The 20913-nt window shown below is 33.1% G+C and overlaps 2 protein-coding genes across 13 annotated transcripts; one reads left to right on the forward strand and one right to left on the reverse strand.

Moving 5' to 3' along the window:
- Positions 1–1103: 1103 nt before the first annotated feature.
- Positions 1104–5919, forward strand: LOC105116066 (uncharacterized). Of its 6 annotated transcripts, XR_840461.1 has the most exons (9): positions 1104–1375; positions 1503–1545; positions 2033–2162; positions 2262–2806; positions 2893–3208; positions 3543–3840; positions 4502–4954; positions 5245–5656; positions 5704–5919. XR_840461.1 is itself a non-coding variant. In XM_011013232.1 (8 exons), exons 3-8 carry the CDS (start codon positions 2086–2088, stop codon positions 5533–5535), a joined length of 1980 nt encoding a protein of 659 aa, XP_011011534.1. In that variant the 5' UTR covers positions 1104–1375; positions 1503–1545; positions 2033–2085; the 3' UTR covers positions 5536–5919. The 6 variants fall into 6 exon arrangements, 5 of the variants coding, with proteins under 5 accessions (XP_011011534.1, XP_011011535.1, XP_011011537.1 ...); XM_011013232.1 differs by having other exon boundaries at positions 5245–5919; XM_011013233.1 differs by having other exon boundaries at positions 2042–2162; positions 5245–5919.
- A 10956-nt stretch (positions 5920–16875) lies between these two features.
- Positions 16876–20484, reverse strand: LOC105116068 (basic helix-loop-helix (bHLH) DNA-binding superfamily protein). 7 transcript variants are annotated; one of them, XM_011013242.1, is made up of 4 exons: positions 20313–20484; positions 19595–19725; positions 19130–19317; positions 16876–18335 (listed from the first exon to the last, which is right to left on the reverse strand). In XM_011013242.1, the coding sequence occupies exon 4, from the start codon at positions 18039–18041 to the stop codon at positions 17322–17324; it is 720 nt and encodes a 239-aa protein (XP_011011544.1). In that variant the 5' UTR covers positions 18042–18335; positions 19130–19317; positions 19595–19725; positions 20313–20484; the 3' UTR covers positions 16876–17321. The 7 variants fall into 7 exon arrangements, with proteins under 7 accessions (XP_011011544.1, XP_011011540.1, XP_011011545.1 ...); XM_011013238.1 differs by having other exon boundaries at positions 19595–19738; XM_011013243.1 differs by having other exon boundaries at positions 19130–19274; positions 19595–19738; positions 20246–20484.
- Between the last annotated feature and the right edge of the window lie 429 nt (positions 20485–20913).

Raw genomic sequence — 20913 nt, forward strand, 5'->3', positions numbered from 1 at the left:
AATGTCAAAGTTAAAGTATTTTTAAATGATTATTCACTAATACTAAAGTTAGAAATATTATAGGTAGATTATTGGTATCGTAGCACATCAAATCCATAACAATTTAAGATAAAATCAGTAATACAATCTACTTAAGGTGAAACATTTTAGGAGTGATAATATCTTCTATTTAGCATAACTAGTTATTAATCATAAAATAGTTATTGATTAGTTAGGATTTTTAATTACTATAATATTAAATAATGACTATAAAAACAAGATATTTTCCCATTAAAATAATAAAATGCTATAAATATTATTATTATTATTATTATTTAAGATTGCTGAGATGTTAGTTGCAACAAGTTAAATGTAAATGAATCTTTAAAAATAAAAGAGACTTAAATGACAATATTAAATGTACAAGACCACAATTGTTGCCAAAAATTTGAATCATAAAGATAGTATTGAGTACAAGAGAGACTCACTTGCAATTATCATAACTTACTCGGGGAACTTTTAAATTATGAATTCAAGTTACATCAAATGTAAAAGTTGCATCTTTAAATGGGAATTTAGAACAAGATGTCTATATCAATCAATTAAAAGGATATTCAATTAAAAGAAATCCCTGTTACTACAACTCCTGCATCATCACATCTCCATTTCTATGACAAAATATAAAATATTTATTTAAGAAAAATTATAAAAAATAAATTAAATTAAATCCCAAATAAATATTAGTCTCCAACATAACCACACCTTTATTATTACAATTTTTATAAAAACTCAATCAGTAAAAAAGTTTAAAATCACATAAAAAACCTGAAGAGAAAATTTGGATATGTTGCTTTTTATTTTTATCTATTCTAATACAAATTGATTGTAAAATGATTGAGGGGAAAGAATCATTGATGGGATTTAACTCTTTCTTTTATGTTTTTAAATTTCAGTTCTTTCTATATTTCCTATTTTTTATAAAAAAAATTTCAAATTTAAAAGAACACTTTTTAAAACATGTCCTTAGTTAATGGTTAAGTACTTTTTATCTTTTTTTCTTCTGTGAGTAATCCAGTTCCTAAGTAATGATAAGTGGAACCCAATATTCGTGTGTTGCTTTGTGTCTTTTATTTTCCTCCATATAGTAACTCATTGGAGCTTTATTGAATTTAATTTCCACAATATTTATGTAGCTTTTGATTACGCGTGCAACTTTTAAAAATCTGCAAAATCCTTACAAGTTGACTGGACAATCTTAATGTTGAATCCATGGCACTTTTACCAAATGATATTATTCATGGCAATCATACCTGCTGAGTTGTTTTAATAAAATAATAAGTTTTGGTTGGCAGATACATTTCATGAAGTCAAGAGGAAATGTGATTGGAGAAAGGGGGTAAGATATATTATTCTTTCAGAAATTTACGCGTTCCTTTTTGCCTTTCTTTCTTGGGTTTGTTCATATGGTTTTGTTAACCAGACAATTTTGCAATTCAATTCTTGTATTGTTGCTGATATTGCAGACTCAAGGAAGAGGAACTAGGGGTGGTCAAGGAAACTTTTCTGGTAAGAATTTCTATCCTGGTTGAGGAAATTGTCATTTTTGGATGTGAAATGCATACCAAATCCAAGACTAGAAAAATACCGGCACATGTTTTCCTTTTATTTGGGTACAGGAAATATTCGGTTGTAGTAGTACATCTCAATAAGTTGGAAGTCAGTAAAGGGTCATTATTCCTCTTCTAATAATGAATGCATTTTAACATAAGATCAATGAGTCAAGATGTATGTAACCCCCCACCCCCCCTATATCTGAGCTTTATGTGTTAATATATGAAAATTAGAAGTTAGTAAAGAGTCTATATTTTGTTTTCTTTCTCATTTTGTTTGTGGAAATTTTGTATTGATTATGTACTTTTCTTTTCTAGGATTATGATCCCATGCTAATAAAGTTAAAAGGGAAAGTGTTGGGTTAGAATTTGAGAGGTTGCCCGCTGTGATTGCAGACTGTTTCTCAGTACCTGATAAAATTGCTTTCTGAACTGTTTGTCAGATGCTGTTGGTGGGAGGAATGTGGCTACCCGAAGGGAAAATGGAGTTGTTCGCATGACAGACAGAAGTGCTTCGAACTCGTTACACTCTGTGCAGAAAAAAAATAACACTGCAGTGAATCCTGTGACAAAGTAACTACATTAACACAGATGTTCATTGCACTATGGCATATAACACTCGTGTAGAACTGTTTTCCCATTCTTGCTAATTTATTTGTACAACTGTTACAGAGATTTAACTACCACTTCCTGTGACCCTTCAACTCTTTCCAATAGGAGTTCTATTCGCAGCCATGGTCCGCAGCTGCTTGCTGCTGCTGATGCAGGTAGTACAGCTCACACTGTGAAGTCAGATTCTTTCCTACCACCTGCAGCATGTCCACCATTGCCTATGCAAGTTTCTGTCTCTGTAATGCTATCCAAGGAAGGAAAGTCCACAACATTTTTTAATGGCCTCCCAGCTTCTACCACTCTAGCATCTGTATCTGGCTCTGTATCTTCTTCTTCAGACCCCATATTGGCCCCTTCTATGACTAGAAATCCTGGTTCTGTTGGTACAATTAAACATGAAGTGGGTTGCCAGCGGAAAGCTGCTGAACAGAATAATATTCAAGGAAACAAAAAAATTTCTCTGAGTAAATCAAAGGCAGTTGGAAAGAGTCAGTTGTCTGAATCTCTGCAGCCCTCGACTTTGTCTACATATAATGATTCTTTGGTTGTCAGGTCTTCTGCTAGTGATAGCCATTCATCAGAGGAGTTGGCTAAATCTTTAAAAAGTATTGTTTCCTCCCTTGTTACAAGTTTCATTGTTTACTTTTTATCCTCCTACTTTTGGATTTTGAACGTGCTTTTATTTTTGAAGCAGCAGTCTTGTCTGAAGATGCTCAAGCTAAACTCAGTTCTCAGTTGCTGCCAGAACCATCCATCACTTCTGGACATGTTAAATTTCCAAATCACTTTAAAGTCCCTGAAGCGTTAAAAAGTGGTTTAACTTTTGGAAGCTTTGAATCAAATTCTGGACCAGGAAAGGAATATATCAATGGTGGTTTGACTTTTGGAAGCTTTGATTCTAATTCTGGGCCAAAAACAAAATGTAGCAATGCTATTGATGGTGACATAAACTCCACACTTGCTGTTGAACTGACACATTCAACTGTTGAAAATGCCAGACCTTTTAGGTTGGTGAACATATTATGCATTTTCTAACTGTTTGTCATGTAAATACATGTTTGAAATAATTGATTTTGTAAAGAAAGATATTTATGTTAAAGCATTTTGTGTGATGGCAAAATGGGGATTTTCCAGGGGCTTTCTTGATTGTTTTTGTTGGATTGTAAAAATGGTGGCTTTGCAGGGATTGGGTGGAGTTCGTGAGGTTATGTGGTTATGCTGATGTGTGCTCACTGATCCTATTATCTCATGAGCTTTTTGTGCCTATAACAAAGCCTTTAGCCTTTTATTTGCTTTGTACTTGTACCTTTTGAATGTTTTGGAATTTTTATTTACGTGCAGCAATGATAGTGGATCGTCACCTATGCAAGTTGATCATTCTTATCAACCAGAGTCCCCTCAACCTGTGGTTGAAAAAGTGCTAATATCAGAGGATAATAATGCACCGGGTGCAGACTCGAAGGTTGTTCAATCAAAGCAGGATGCAATGTTGCTTCCAGAATGCCATCAGAACTCAACTGTTCAAATTTCCCCAAGCTATGGTTTTGGGATCATGCCACCCTTGCAGGCTGCTCACCCTGTACCATTTGTAGGACATGAGACTCAGGCACCGGATGTTTCTCAACTTTCAGGCTTTGTTGTAAGCCTTTGCTCCACTTGTGCTGTTTCATTTATTTGTCATGTGCTATTTGATCTGGCCATAGTATCTGTTAGATTAAAATTTTTAAAGTCAATCTAATATACTACATTAATGTGAAAATATCATGCTGGCACTACTTTGACATATGAAGATGATAGAGTAATGAGTATCTGTTAATGTTGACCTGCAGACACCAAACCTTGCCATGATTTTGGGTGAACAATGGATTAGCTTTATACAATATGCCGTGTCCTCTTAGGATATTTTTTCCCTTGGAAATGTACTGTTACGAGAATGGAGAAACCTTGTATTTTATTCTGCATAACACTCTACACATACACCCACAACCACACATTTTTTTGACTGTCTGTGTGTGTAAAAGCCACGAGGGTTAAGCTTGCTTTCACTTTCTTTGCGACAATTTTGTTCGCTTTCAACTTCATGGGAGATGCATTTAATGGTATCATCAGATTTCCACAATCTTACAGTGAGCCCATCAATAATAATAATAATAATAATAATAATATAAACTCCTGTTAAGACAGTATTGTGTTTTTCAGCCCCTATTTCTGTGTCCTTTTGTTTGAGATAATGATTCTTGTGCATAACTTTCCTGTCTTTTCTCTTAAATTAATTGGTTCTGTTATTTATCAAATTTCAGGGTGAGAATGCTATGGCTACATCGACTTCAAGTCTGAGTCAATCGATGCAGCACACTGTTGCTGCTTCTCTGCACCCACTTCTTTTCAGGCCACCATATCCTCTTAACTATCTTCAGTATGGGCATTACTTCAATCCGTATTTTTTGCCACCAATGCACCAATTCTTGAGCCACAATGGGCTTCCTCAACAGCCATTGACTGGCAATGCATTTCTTACATTAGCACCTGCTGCTGCTGGTGTCAAGTTCCCATTCCCTCTTCCACAATTTAAGCCCGGAACTACTGCCAGAAACCCAACTCCAGTTGCACTCCCAGCTTTATATGGATCATATGGCTCTTCCCCTATGGGCTTCAATCCTGGTCCAGCTGTATCCCCTGGAAGCTCTGCTGGTAATGATGATCTATCAGCATTTCAGTTGAAGGAAAGAAATATCTACACTACAGGATCACTGGTTGGTTTTACTTTTTGTTTCCATAGCTTAAAGTCTTGCAATGTTTCTTAGTTGTTGTTGTGGCAGTATGAGGAGAAATGTATACGATCTGCCTTGCTATTTGCTGCATGGTGAATGGTATTTTTTTATTGTTTTCAAGTGCCAAATCAGTGCAATACAGCTATCAATATTAAGTTTATTGCATCATTCTGTCCCTGATTGCTTATTTATTTTATTTTTTATTGGACTCTGCATTAGTTCTTTTAATTTCTGATTAATGATTTTCTTTCTTTTGGTCATGGTTGATGAAGAGCGAAGTTTCATCTTGGATTCCTCCACCTGGGCAAGATATATCCAGCTTGCAGCTCAGTTCCTTGTACCAACTTCACCCTCAGGGACAGCACCTCACCTTCTCTCCTCCACAGGCTGGGCATGGTACCTTTCCTGGATTTTACCCACCATTGCAAACAATGGCTGCACCTTCAACTGTTAACCAACTCATGCAACAGTCACAGGCTATGCCTGCAACTGCTGAACCTGTGGTACCCTCATCTGGTCCTTACCAGCAGTCTCAACATACACAGATCAACTGGAACTCTTAGCTACTCAAGCATATGAAACCTCTATTAATGGCCCCAGCATAAAGCCTGAGACAAGGGAAGTGTTAGAGAGCTTGGAAGTGTACATGTAAATGCGGCTGCAATGCTTAGGTTAATATGATAGGTGGGGAGGAGATAGAACGCTGACCTTTTTCAATATCAAAATGATAGGTTCATGTCTTTTTGCTGCTCTTCTTAATTTGTGCTCTTTTCCTTAGCATCTGCCCTGCTTGGGGTGGACTTCTATTGTTTATTAATTCCAATAGATGATGAAGGAATTTAATAGGTTGAGAGTAGGTGGGATTTATCAATTTTTGCTTTCAGGCGTCGCAACTGTAAATTGAATTTTGAGGAATGGCGAGATATACTGCACTGGGATTCGCACTTTCTTTTTTCTTTAATTGATCAGCCTTGATATCTCGGCACCATTGTGTCTGAAATTAGTCTTAAAACCATGGCATCTGATTTATGGGGCAAGCATTCAACCTTCCTGAATTTGTCTGTGCAGCAAAGAAGGCGGCAGAACATAAGAAGATTAAAAGAGGCAGCTGCGTGCGTGTGCTGGTTCTTTGTATCATCTGTTTGAGGAGGCTACTTCATTAAATTGTTTTCAGTTGTCAAGAACATCCGCGTGAAAACCCCCATTAAGCGGCACAGAATCATCAATCTACACGGTGCAGACGTGTGTTTTAACCAGCTAAACAAAACAGAGGCTGAACCCAGTGCGAGGAACTCTGAAATGGCCCTCCAGACTGATAGCATCACTCTTCATTGAGGCATTGTTCTTAATTATCTGTTGAACCACATCTCATGCCATTTGGACCATCCTAGCATCAGTATCAACATCACCCTCCACGACACACAATTCATGTCTCTACACTCGACTTTAATTGAACTACACCAGATGCCTGATAAAACTCATGGGTTTTAAAACAAGAACACTTATCATAATTAGCCTATTCGGCAAGTGATGCCGAGGTATTCCAGCCTATCTCACCAGACCCATGAAACCATACACTCCAACCGTGGACATCCTCGCTCTTCTTGTAATGATGAGCGTCCTTAGTACACTAACAATTTCTCCGGTGAATCGTTGGTATGGTCGTCAACAACGTGGTCGTGGTCTGTCATGCAATACTTGTCCCAATTTTGGATCTTGACAGTCCCGGAACCATTATAGTTTTTAGCCAAATTTACGGTGTCGATTATCGCTAGTTGGGATCATTTGACCAGCTCTTGTTCTCCTTGGAATAACAATGGTGGCAGTAAACAACTTTTGATTTAGTGGTGGCAAACGTTTTTTGTTATTGAGTTCAATTAATTCAGCTATCATGATAGATTCGGCCACTGGTTTTGTTTGTTTTGGTTCCCTATATACACGAGCTACTCATCACATCACTCCAGCTATTAGTGACTTCTTGCATGTGGAATCATACAGTGATTCAGATCACCATGAAATGGGGGAGGGTGACAAACTTTTTATTTCTGATATTGGTGAATTAAAAATTCTCACACCTTATATTTGTCATCTATTTTAGACGTCCCTGAAATAACTAAAGTCCGTCCTTACTTTCCGTTCATCAATTTGCTATTGATAATGGTATCTTTTCTTTTCTCTTTTTTCCACAATGATTTTTGTCTTGTCAAGGATTGTATCTCCGAGGTTATATATCCTTCTTTTTTGGAACCGTGAGAGATGGTCTCTACCACCTTCATACTCGGTCCTCCCTGCCTATTCCTCATCCCTTTTCTATTATCCTTGGATCATCTATGCTTCGGCATCATCGGCTTGTCAATCCTCACTTCCGTGCATTCAATCATCTAGTTTCCAACAAACATTTTCTAGTGTTGCCATCTTCTTTCAATCGTGCTGCTTACTACTTGAGCAAATCTAGTAGATTATCTTTATATCCTTGTGAATATATAAGCAATGCTCCTTGAGATTTGTTATTTAGTAATGTTTGAGGCCTTTTCTTTACTTCTTGGTGGAGGAGTATCGGTTTTTTGTTATCTTTATTTACTATTTTTCTAATTTTATTTGGTTTCATCCTATACATGTCAAATTCAAAGTCTATGATATGTTTATTAAATTTTAAAAACATGTTGAAAATCAATTTCATACTCATATTAAACACATGCAAACTAACTAGGATGGTGAATTCTAAAAGCTTAACTCCTACTTAAATAATTCAAGCATGCATTCTTCATCATGTTATTCGCCGGTATACCCATAAGTAAAATGACGATGCTGAATACCATCATTAGCACATTGTAGAAATAAATCTTATACTTTTATCCTTCACATATTTTTTGTAATATCTTATATCGGTGGATGAGGGAGTGGTAGTTGATCTTATTAAGAGTGCTGGTTGCTAACTTATCATGTACGTTTTGGGACATTCGGCTCAGAAGTGCATCATCAAGAACAAAACTGTGAGGATGGTAAGGCCCAAAGCAGACAATATATGACAGGTTGGGCTGAACTATTACATTTTCAAACTCCAAAGAAATTATCCTTTGACTCTAGATTACTGGTTTGACACCTTTATATGTTGGAATCCTAAGTTTTACCAACTCTCTATTCAGTCCTGACATATTTTTGTAATCCCATGCAAAACACTTTCTATTCTTCTTAAGCATGGAAATCAAAACTTTTTTTTTTCCTTTGATCTCAACCAAGCACTGATACAAATTATTTTATTCTCTAATTCTTCTTTAATGTTCATTTCTTTAGCTGGTTATACTTTCTATATTTACTCTTATTTTCTTGAACACTTGGATTTTCTTAAGACTCCTGCTTTACATTGTTCTTTTTTAAATGTTTGTATGCATTTATAAGACCTAATTGTTGTATTGTAACCACATGTTCTTCTATCTTTTTTTTATATTTTTTTTTATGGTTTTTTATTCCTTTAATACATGTTCTTTTGTCTAGCATGTCAATAATCTCTAGATAGTCACTTGTACTGCTACTTTTTTAGAATTGTTTCTTATTATTGTTTTACTCATCAAGAGAGATTTTTCTCTTCCTTCAAGGCTTTTCAAATAGTAAAGGCCTTGTCAGGATTTCACAAATCTTATCCTTTATATCTTCAATTCTTACTCATGATGGTTGTTGTGCGATTCTAATTGTACTTCATTTTCCTATATAAAATTGTACTTTTAAATGGTTTACACATGTTATAAATAACTTCTTGTTTGCATGCATAATTTCAAACTTATTTTCATTTCAAAGTAATAACATATGTTGCAGAGTTGAGAGAATACAACCATTTGTGTGAATCCAATTCCTTCCAAATAAGATATTATGGCTTGGGACTGTATCCATAACAAAAAATATTGTTTAAGCAGCTAAGGAGTCCATTTCTAAACTGACTAATATAATTCATTTAGCTTGTATGATTTCTCTAGAGAACCCACCTATTGCTACTCTAGTTGATATCAAGTCCTCCACTATTTTTCCAATTACCTCTAGCATATTCAAAAGTAATATATTCACAACAACACCATTATTAACAAATACTCTCCCTAATTCCTCTCATTTAATTTTAAAGCATAAGTATAGAGATTTCACATGTACAAGCTTATTAGCATTTGGTTTCTTGAACAAAACTTTCATAGCTTCTTTAACTCTGCTACACCTTTTTTCTTAGCTCCAATATCCTTGACTATCTCTTACTGGTATACTTCCTAATTAGCTTTCTCTGTTATCACTTCATGGGGTATTGCAAAGTTGTCAACATCTCCTTCCAATCCTATAGCCATACTGTTCAAATTGATAAAATGCCCAGGGATAAGAGTCACCATGTTGCATTCTACCATATTATTTGTGAAGAAATCATCTCCATCATTCAAAAACAAAGTATCAAATATATTGTCTTTCTCATTTTCATAATCAGCTAGATACCTTTCATTAGCTCTCACTAGTTTCTTATATTGTTTAGTTGTTTTTTCATCTGAATTTGTATCCCTATCATTCATTTTAATGACCAGTTTATTAATGGTTTGATTAATGATAAACTCTGGAATTTTCTCTCTACCATTTAATGCTTTTTTTTCCATGTAATTACAAAGTAAATTCACTTTTCTTCTTTGTAATCTTCTCTACATGGTTCTTGTTACATGTCTTAGTCTTATTTTTCTTGAATTTTATCAGTTTGCCTTTTTTTCTTTGGATCTGACCTTTGTCTAATGTTTTTTTGGACTTGATGGTAAGTCTCTTTTTAAGGATTTACTTTTTTTGGATAATCTCTTTCTTGCCTTAACTTCTCCTCGCTTTTAATTCTCATTAGTCTCCATTTGAGAACAAAACAATATGAACTATCCTTCTAAAGTACACCTTGAAGAGGAAACCATGACTTCTTATAAGTCTTTTTTAGTATTTATATCTTAAGAAGTCAATCCTTCTTTCATAGTTAAACTACAAACATTGCATATGGTTTTCACAATGAGTTGTATGTTTTTAAATAACACCTTTATCTCTAGTAACTGTGTGACCATATTCTTTCTTCAGGTTCCTTCTGGATAAATCATTCATCCACGTTCAGTCTTTACACTAGAATTAGTCATCTTTTTTGCATCATTCTAGATCTCAAGAGCCCACTTAAGTTTGTTAACTTTAGAATCTATTTTTGTTCCTCATTGAGGCTCATCAATCCTTTCACAACTCTACCTTTAACAATTCTCCTGAAGTTTATATATTTTTTAATAGTATGGTTTGTTATTATATGTCAACTGTAAAATACTTCAATGTATCATGATTTGTTTATTTTCACAAATCGAAGTATTTGATGTGCTACTGAGGCATCGAACAACTCATTTGTTATGACCATAGTAAAGGTGATACCTTGGAAAAATAAAATATCATTAGTAATGGTTGTCATATTAACTAACAGTGTATTAACTTAAAGAAAAGGGTTTTCATCAATTGCTATTGTTTCATTTCTATTAGGAACCTAGCATCTTTTGACTCTATTAAATCATGAATTACATTTCTAAATATTACACAATTCTCTGTAGAATGACCAATCACCCTATGCCATTAACAATAATTCATTCCTTTCAATTCTTTATTAGTCATTTGTTTATGTTTTCCTATAATTTTAATCCTTCTGTTTGCTAACAACTAATAAAAATTTACATCAACTTGATTTATGTTAAATGAATAATGTTTTTCTTCATTTGATCTCAAAGATCTTAAAGCTTTAACATTCTTTTTTGTTAATGCATCGCAAATTATTGGCTCACCATTTATGAACTCCGTAACATATATATATGTCAGATCAGATCAATAGTTGGTACTTCATGTTTTGTTCCAATATGAACGTCAAGTAACTCATCTTTCTTTTTTAAACTTCATGATAATTTTGATTTCTTTGGTGCTATAATTCTAAGAAATTAATTTTGCACTCTCACCATGGTTGTCAATTATTTAATGTAGGTTCTTTTGTATCTTCCTCAATTAAAAGGACTATGCAACTTAAGATTGGAGTTCTAAGTTAACTGGTTTGGACTTTGAATTTACTACTAGATTTACTCAAGTAATTTTAAATTTGTATTATAGAGTTATACGAGTATCAATGTGATTCAATCCATTTTATACAAACAGTAGTTCAACTGAAAAAGTAATGAAATAATTAAAACAACTTGAATGTAAAGTAAATTCAATAACTTAGAAAATGAATAAAAAATTCACAAATTGAAAGTCCTGGATTATGTTACATCTTTTTGGTATTTTTTGGTTTATAAAATTGAAATTACAAGCTTAATGATTACTAAGAAACTAGACTCTCGTCTATAGAGTTATTACCTACAGACTATCATTTATGAATTATTGTTTACTAGTTTCAGGTTTGAAAATCCTAAAAACTTGATAAACTGTCATGCAATGATTTGAGTTTGAGTTGTAGTTGATTGTTGTTGTCAACCTTCCTTGCAATTTGCCTTATATAGTCATTTGTGTGATGCTTCCATTAACTATCTATCAATTGTGGATAACTTCTCATCTTTCAAGGCTCTTTCCATGATCTTACATTTTCATGAGTTTGTTATTGCCGTTTAATTATATAGCTTTTTACACTTGCTTGTAAAGTTAATCTTATATGCATGTGACAATAACTTATTTTTTATATTTTTTTTTAGTTAATCATAGTTATTATATAACTCTTATTATTTAACATTTATTTATTTTTATATATTTTTATAGTATAATAGTGTGTCTAATGGTTGGACATGAAACAAAACCAAGGCATGTGATATTAGCCTTTGTTTTATGAATTTCCTATAAGTTTAAGCCTCCATATTGTAATAAAGTTGCCCATATATGAATTTCCTATGATAATGGTACGATCCAAATGGTTAAAAACTCTCTTTAGGAATGTGTTTTGGGAGGAGATATATGCGTAATTTTTATTTTTATTTTTTACAATTTTGATGCACTTATTAGTTAATTAATGAAGGGTTCATTTACATAATAAAAAGGGGAGTTAGTTTACTATTTGTATCATGTGAAATGATATTTTTCATGCCAATATTTGTTTTAATTCAGCCTTAGAATTAATGGTTTTGAAAAAAAAAAAAAAACAGGATTAGACATCTATCTAATATACAGTAAAGTTATAATATTCTCGTTGAATACATCAAAATGGACATCTCATCTACTTCTTTTATTTAATTTTATTTTTTATTAACTAAGATTATCTCGAGAAAATTTCTATACAATTAATTAAAAATATAGATTAAAAAAATAATCGAGTTGGGTTTTTTATTTAAAATGTTATAATAAGTTTTACGACAGTAGCAAAGTTATTTTAAGATTAAATATTTTTTGATTTAAGCCTCCGCGGAGAGCTTGGTAAATAAACTGGGAGGTACTCTTAAGTCAAGAATGAATATGACGCGTTCAATCTTGGTGTCTTGTGCATCTGCGGTGCTGGTTTTTCTTCTAACCATAGAAATGATTAATGCGTTGACCACCTCTACCTATCGTTAATGATTAATGCGTTGACCACCTCTCCCTATTGTTTAATTTTTCTCGTTGTCACCCAAATAATGAGTGACAAAGCAGGGAACCTTCGCTTTGGCGGAGCCATCAAACTTCTTGAATATTTCAATCACCATGATTACATGGATGAACTGATAAAGCCAGTTAACCTGAGGTTCATTCATTCAAGGCAGTCAGAAACCACAATAGTAGACTTGAGGGATCAAAATCGGAGCAGGTTTGCTCTGTTTTTGCCTCAACCTCTCGGCTTTTGAATCATGTGCCAGCATATAATAACCTATTTCTGCTGTGGTCTAAAAATACTGTGTCCAAACGGATTCAGCTCCGACAGCTTGCGATCAAGCTTGAGCCTCATGCTGCAACATCCTCACGAAACATGAGACTTGAACCAGACGTTGATCTCCGGTCCAACGCTTAGTTTAAACCATGCTATTGAATTATCCATCCATGTTCTTTGCTTGAATTAGAAACACAGAAAATAATTGAAGAGAGTCGGTTTTGACCATTTGTTCTTGCCCTTTTGCCTTGTGGTTTTTCTTGGTTTACTGGGAGCTTGTTATTTCTATTTTCTATGCTCTTATCAATTAGAAATTAGGGGAGGCTCGAGTCTCGCTATAACATGTCTCAATATTGCTTTGTTTCTCTTCACTCCATAAACCAGATATGAAGAACAGAAGAATTGCGCAAATAAATAACCCAGAAAACTCATAGAAGGAGATTCTGATAAGAATATATATAAACCTTAACAATAACTAGTTTCGTTCTATAACTTTCTGTCATACTAGTTCTTGTCATCACCAACTCAGAAATCTGATGATACCCAATTCATTATTCCATTCTGCAAATAGAGAAATCAGTTTATCCTGTGCCAAACTCGAATCATGAACAACTTTCATTAACAATAAAACCACAGAAATACAGTCCTTCCATAAACACAATTCTATGTTTTTTTTTTTCTTTGCGCAGTACTTTAAAACTCACAATTACTAGAGCCTCCGCAAAGATATAAGAAACTATACATAGCAAGGAAAAAAAAAAAAACAAGAGCAGAAAGTATGATCCCAGATAACATTAGAGAAACTAATGTCAAAAATGGCACCCACAACAAAGAAAAAAGAAGCACAAGGAAACAACCAAGACAATAGCCTCTAAAACAGAGACAAGCTTGAAAATCAAATCATCAAAAAAAGAAAGCTGTATGTTAAGCCTTTTCCACTTAAAAGCAGATCCCATAAACTTTAATCTCCACCCCCATGATTCCTTCAACTTTAACCTCTTAAACGGCCATATTTTCCTCTTCTTGCTGCTGTTGCTTCCCCTGCTGCTATTTCCATTCCTTCCTATATCCCCTTCCATTCAAATTCTCTATCTCTAAAAGGGTTTCTGGCTTTCTCTCTGTAATATGTGATCTGTTGAGAGAAAGAGGAGTGGGATTGCTGGTTATGGGAGAGGGAGATTAAGCTCTTTCCTTTTCTTTTTATTAACGAAAACCTAACGGGGAGAAGGAGGGCTTGTTCTTTCTATTTTTTTTATGGGGCCTGTTGAGGGTATTTTGATAATTGCATATACTGAGGACTCGCTGACACGCGTTTTGATTGATTTTTTTATGTCAAAAAGTCAAAAATTATATTTGAGGCGCCTTTTTTAAGGAAGGTGCTGTGAAATGCTGGAAGCCTGGTTTTTAGACCAGGTCGTTCTTGTAGCTGGCCGGGTTCAAAGTTTAAGTTTTGGGTTTTGTTCCGTTTATCAGGTTATTAATTTTTTTAAAACAATTTAAATAATATTTTTTTATAAAAAATAAAAATTATAAATAATTTTTTAATTTGATCTTTCTGGATTAACCAAGTCGTTAGATCAATTTACTGGGTCAGCCAAATCATATCAGATTTTTTTTCCTTGCTCGTTCCAGCACCGGTTAGGCCTGATCCTAAATAAACTTATAGAGTTGAGTTAGATTTTAAAACTATAGGTAGAAAAGTGAATTTTATTGATGGTGTCGTTTTTAGATGCATGTTTATAAACATATTGTTTTAAATATTATTTTTTTTTAAAAAAATAATTTTTATTTTAAATTTTTAAAAATTATATACTAATATTAAAAATAATTTTTTTAATTTAATATATTTCTAAATAGAAAATACTTTAAATTATTATCAATACAATAATCAGAAACCTACCGTTTTAAAAAATTTACCAACTTAAATAATTTTTTTATTTTATTTTAAAAAAACTAAATTAATTTGGATAAACTTACAATTGTGATCCAAAACTTGTGTAAAATTCAAATAGAGAAAAACTATGCTAAACAACCATTTTGTAATTTAATATATTGGTAGGTCGATGGATATTTAGTGAGATAATAAATATATTGATGTATTCAATTTTACTTTCTATACTTTTATTCCCAGGGAAAAAGCACCATCTAAGCTAATTATACTGCTCCTTATCATCAACAGTTTTCTAATGGCCATCCACTACCATTGTAATGATTCATTTATTACATGTATCGTAAACAGATGAAACAAATATCTACTAGATAGAGTTTTCGTACCTGATTTTTTCGGTTGTTGGTATCACCTCGATGCATAGTTATCCAACATAACCTGGGATTAATCTGGTTAAGGAGTTGGATTGCGGGTTATATACATTAACATTGAAAAATTAAAAAATATTTAAAATTTTATATAAAAACAATTCATGTAAATATAAATATAAACTATTTATATTATAAATAATAAAATTTTAAAAAATATATTAAAATTTTTTATTTCACGTTACAAAAACATAACTTTTTTCTTATAAATATAAAATATATATATTGAAAAGTTTTAAATTCTACATTAAAAAAGTAAAATATTCTTTTAATATTTATATAATGAATTTTAAAAAGGATTAATATCCAATCCACGTTACAAAAACATAACTTTTTTCTTATAAATATAAAATATATATATTAAAGAATTTCAAATTCTATATTAAAAAAATAATTTTTATTCTTAAAAATATTGAACATGTATACTAAAAAATTTTAAATCTTGCTTTAAGAAAATATTTTTTTTTATGAATATAAAATATATATACAAATATTGAATATGTATACTAAAAAAATTTAAATCTTGCTTTAAGAAAATAATTTTTTTCTTATGAACATAAAATATATATATTAAAAAGTTTTAAATTTTGTATTGAAAAAATACTATGCTATTTTTATGCTATTTTTTTAAGTTGAAATATTTATATTGAAAAAATACTATGCTATTTTTTTAAGTTGAAATATTTAAACCAGAAATTTTTTTATTCCACATTAAAAAAATATAATTTTTTTCTTGTGAATATAGAATATATATATTAAAAAACCTTCAAATTTCACATGGAAAAAAATAACTTTTTCTTGATAATATAAAATATATATACTAAAAGATAGAATATCATTCTAATATTTATATAATAAACTTTGAAAATAGTTAACAATTAACTAAAAATTTATATATATAAAGTCTAGGAGAAAATCCATATTTAAAAAAAAAAATCTCATCCAAATTTATCTAGGTTATGGATCAATCCACCAGGTTTTTACACTAACCAGGTTTTTACCTTACCCGAACCCATTTAATCACTGAGCCGACCTGTATGCCAATCCGAGTTACCTACAATCCAAGTTTAATACCTATGTCCAAAGCTTATGCAAGCATTTATGAGTGTCAATAATGAAATATTGTAACCATAATAAAGTACTAAATCCATATTATTAGCTACTCGACCAAATTTGTCCTGGGACCTGTTTAAGGTAACAGGCAGCAGAGGGAGCTTAATGGTGGCCCGCTTGGAATACTGACAGCAGGCATGTGAGGGGAAAAGAAAGCAACCATGCATGCTTGAAATCTCATCTCCTTGTCCCTAGCACCCAACACCAGCAGGATAACAAAAGAAAGAAAGAGGTTCAGAGCATAAAAAAGGGAGCCAAAGAGCGTGAGGCACAGATACGAGCAGCCAATGTCATGCATTGCTCCCATAAAGTGATGTGATATCCACTTGGGTCACTTTAAGAGGATTACAACTTGGATCCACCTGTATATTGTATTATAAAGACCTAGATACCGCGCTGACACTCCACTACCTTAAGGGACTGCAAAAGGTCAGAAAAGCACCATACATGCATGATCATGACATTAATGTCTCTAAATTCCCAGCGGATGAAGCATGAGAATGGCACAGCAGAGCATTAGGGGGCACTAAAGCATGTCGAAAGCATAAAGGGAGAATATAGGACAGAGCAGCAGATTTTTCAGGAAGCCATTGCCCACACAAATTAAAGCCATTAAACATACAACCTAGATCTAGCACCGAATAAAACCGATATCTATAAGCAAATGCTCAAACAAAAAGATCCATATGAAGCTCTCATAAAGGAGGAGCATAGCATTTAGTTATATTTAGAGTACAACACGAAATAAAACCACAATAGCTGTAACATGCTGGACAGAATAACTGACAGGCAGGAAAAAGTACAGATACTGCAAGTTTATTCGAACGCCCCCACTCTTCCTTCTATTGAAGAGATCACAGTAAAACGTTTTATAGAAGAATTCGAGGGACTAACCACCATGCCATCACTATGCAGCGCCCCTATGCTAAATAGTTGGGGAAGGTTGAACACCTCGTGAGCTGCCAATACCCTCCTCCGTCTAAATTCCAACTTAACACGAGAGAGGAGATAACCAACTTGAGAACAGGATGCGGATATGTTAAAAATAAAGCACATTTACCACGGAGATTAAGTTCAAGTTTAGTTCTTGAAATTGCCAACCCCAAGCTTTTGCACTTCGACTTTGAGAGATTTGAGGTACCTGACAGCTTCATCTAGAACAGTAACAGTATTCATTTGGTCGCCACCAGGTACAATACCTCTCAATGTCTTCACCATTTTCTTCATTTTCTGCCGTTTCCTCTCACTGTTAGAGCTGCTACCACTGCTAGAGCACTTCTGGACAGAAGATCCATTTTTCATGGGTTTTGCACCATAACTGGAGCAAGAATCGGGGGAGCTACTTCCATAATTTCTGCAGGTGCGTGCAGTGCTGACCTCTTCCCCATCACACTCTTCTGGATCTTCCTCTTCCAAACTCATTAATGCATCAATATCATCTGAATCTTCCTTCAGAGATGATGAAATTTCTCTTTCAACATTGTAGGTGTCTGTCCTTTCAAAATTCTCTTGGATGTAGGTTGGATGGATATCAAAGCCAGGACCACCATGATTGTGGGCAACTGCAGGATTGTACATAACCTGGCTTCGGTGATCAGCTTGATCAAAAATAATGAATTTCCTCGGACGAATCTCTGAAGATTGAAATTCAATTCCATGCACAGGCATCAAGTGCTTTGCAGCTAGAGGTTGAACTGCAGAAAAAGTAGTTGCGACTGGAAAATGCATGTTATTATTGTCAACTTGATTTGTAAGTGGGGGCATTGCCTCTTTCGAGCGGAAGTACCGATCACTATGCATCAGATGTTTTTCTTCAATCAACAATTTTGCAATAGTAATGGATTTTGGGTCTCCTATTGGCAATTATTCAGTATTCAAGTGATGAAGATCTAAGCTGATGAAAAGACTATATAGCAAATCAAGTTACTGCCATCCTGGCATAAAAGAGCTGCCTATCCAAAATGAACCACCAGAATCAAATTCTTTATCCCTGTCTAATGTATAACCAACAAAAGCCGTCCCAAATCCCAACGACTGGAGCTTTGTAAGACTAGACTACGTAACAGGCTTAAGTAACTGGCGGAAATACTCAGCCTGAAATAACAACAGAAAATTTTCATATATTAGTTGGGCATATCAATGGACTCAATTGCATAATCCAAAGTTAAAGGTTCAAGAGAAGTAAACAGGAAGCTATGAATAAAAGCAACCATATAGAGGTAGAACAGCCAAATGAATATTATTTCATACAAAGATATGATACTGCCAGATAAAATGAAAGACTCAAGCACATCATTCTAAACTCAGGTAAGATTTACAGTTGATTTAGCAAAAGCAACCAATTTCTCCCATTAGAGCAGATAATGTTTCTAAGTCGAACAAGATTCCAAGATGCAATACCTGTTGGGACACAACAACCCACTCAACAACTGGAAAACAGAATTTATCAACCAACAAACTAAAGAGCAGCTACTTTGTAGCATACAATATTGCTTCAGAGAGAAACAAATATCACAGCAAATTAGCATAAAATGAACAGAGGAAGTCTTGTATTCACAATGAGTTCCCTAGAACTTGGTTCCTTAGTTTACCAGTCCTAAACACAAGGAGAGGACGGGGAAAAAAATAAAATGCTACCACAGATAAGCAAAGGCTTTTCAGGAAATCAGAAATACAAAATGTGAGTGATTTAGAATCGTTCTCTTGCTGTTAACATCATCTGAACAAGAGCAACTTATTCTATACCACCATTAAATTTACATGGGTGCTGTTTTTTCTCCATGTGTTATAAACAACATGACGAGACTTAAGAATATTTACCTCAACATATATGCTAAGTGGAGGAAAGTGCAGTAATATTTCAAAGCAAAATGCAGCTGCTATATTACCTGACAAATTTGCATCACTTGATAATATGCAGTAATCCCAACGCTCATTTTAATCTCCCCTACTCCCTTCACAGCTCGATATCTCTTTATGGTTACCGCAATGTACATTCTCACTCCTAAACACCACTTTCGAATTCAAACCACCCTAAATACAAGAGTTTCTTCAGAACTTACAAAACAATTGCCTGCTGCAGTAAATAATGGGCTAATATTAAAGAAAATAAAGAGGGGGAAACAAGAAAAATAAGCATCGCAATGGAATTTGGACTTTCAAAATTAACATTTCAACCAATCAATTGTAACGTTTGACCTTTCAAACATCCATTTTGTAAGAATCGTGATAAGGCATAAACTTTTGTCAAAAGGTATGATAAAGGATAAACTTGAAATAATTTCCTATATCCTCCTAGTTTCCATAGACAAAATTTAAACAAGGAAACAGGCGTCGAAATGAGAGAGTCTCACCACAAAAACAAACAAATTTACAGTATGACACGAAAGAAGACCACCAAGCGAACACAGTTCCTGCTATAGTTCACAAAAGAAGAAGTCCACGGCATGTTGCTCTCCTCCAAGTGTAAAAATAAGAATTTCCTCTCACTGTCGATACTGATCACATAATACACAAATAAATGCAAATAATAAATGTTATTATTATTTAGCAGATAAATATTCAAGATGAAGTGCGATATCAATCTATAATGAATCATAAACACCAAAGAGAATACAACCCCATGTCAAAATTCATAGCAAGGTTTTAGCAGACAAAACAAATCCTCTACTAAAAATAAAAAATATATTAGTTCCCTTCACTTTCTTCAACGCTCTTGGCAGCAAACAAGCAGAGCATAACCCCCAAAAAAAGATCAGAACAAAACCAACTAAAATTCCAGAACTAACACAAAAAATCATAGTAGTAATTACATCACCGACAAAGAAAATCCTAGCTTCTAAGGGCCAAATCAGTAACCTAAAAGGTTTACTTATAAAAAAAAACTGTCAATCCTTGCATAGCCAAAGTAAAGAAAGAAACAAATTTAAATGAAACAAAAACATATAGGTATGTATATAGAAGGGTAAATGTTTGGATACAAAGCCAAAGGATTTTAATCTTACAAGAATACAAAACAAATCCACTAGATCCAAAGCTCAGAATTGAAGATCTGTTAGAAGAAAATTTCACCTAAAGAGACAGATAGAGAGAGTGTGTGTGAGAGTGAGAGAGATAGAGATGGAGGAAGGGACAGTAGAAATGCAGAGCGAGAAACTTCGACTGGATTTTGTATATCTGTCTGGCGTCTAGAGAGAGAGAGAGAGGATTTTTATGGTACTGACAATATAAAATTGAAAATTAAACATCATTTGTATCTGTTTCGCAGCATTATAATATTAATATTTTACGAAACTCTAAAATGCTTAAGAAAATCTTCGCGTCGATGCTCATATATTATTACTATTCACTTCTACAATAAAAAATATTTTTTTTATTAAAAATATTTAGATTTTGTTGGTAAATGTGATACAAACTTTGTTTTTTAAAATTTTTATTTTTTATATTTTTAAATTATTTTAAATTTTTATTTTTTAAGTTTTTAAATTATTTTGTTGTGTTAATATTAAAAATATTTTTTATAAAAATTGAGTTAATATTAAAAATATTTTTTATAAAAATTATTTTAATATATTTCTAAATAAAAAATATTTTAAACTATAATAGACTTTTAATATCTTTAATTTAGATATAATTAAAAAAAATTTAATTATTCCTTAATTATTAAAAAATT

The sequence above is a fragment of the Populus euphratica genome, unplaced genomic scaffold (genome assembly GCF_000495115.2).
Source record: "Populus euphratica unplaced genomic scaffold, PopEup_1.0 scaffold840.1, whole genome shotgun sequence".
In the NCBI taxonomy this organism is placed as follows: Eukaryota; Viridiplantae; Streptophyta; class Magnoliopsida; order Malpighiales; family Salicaceae; genus Populus; species Populus euphratica.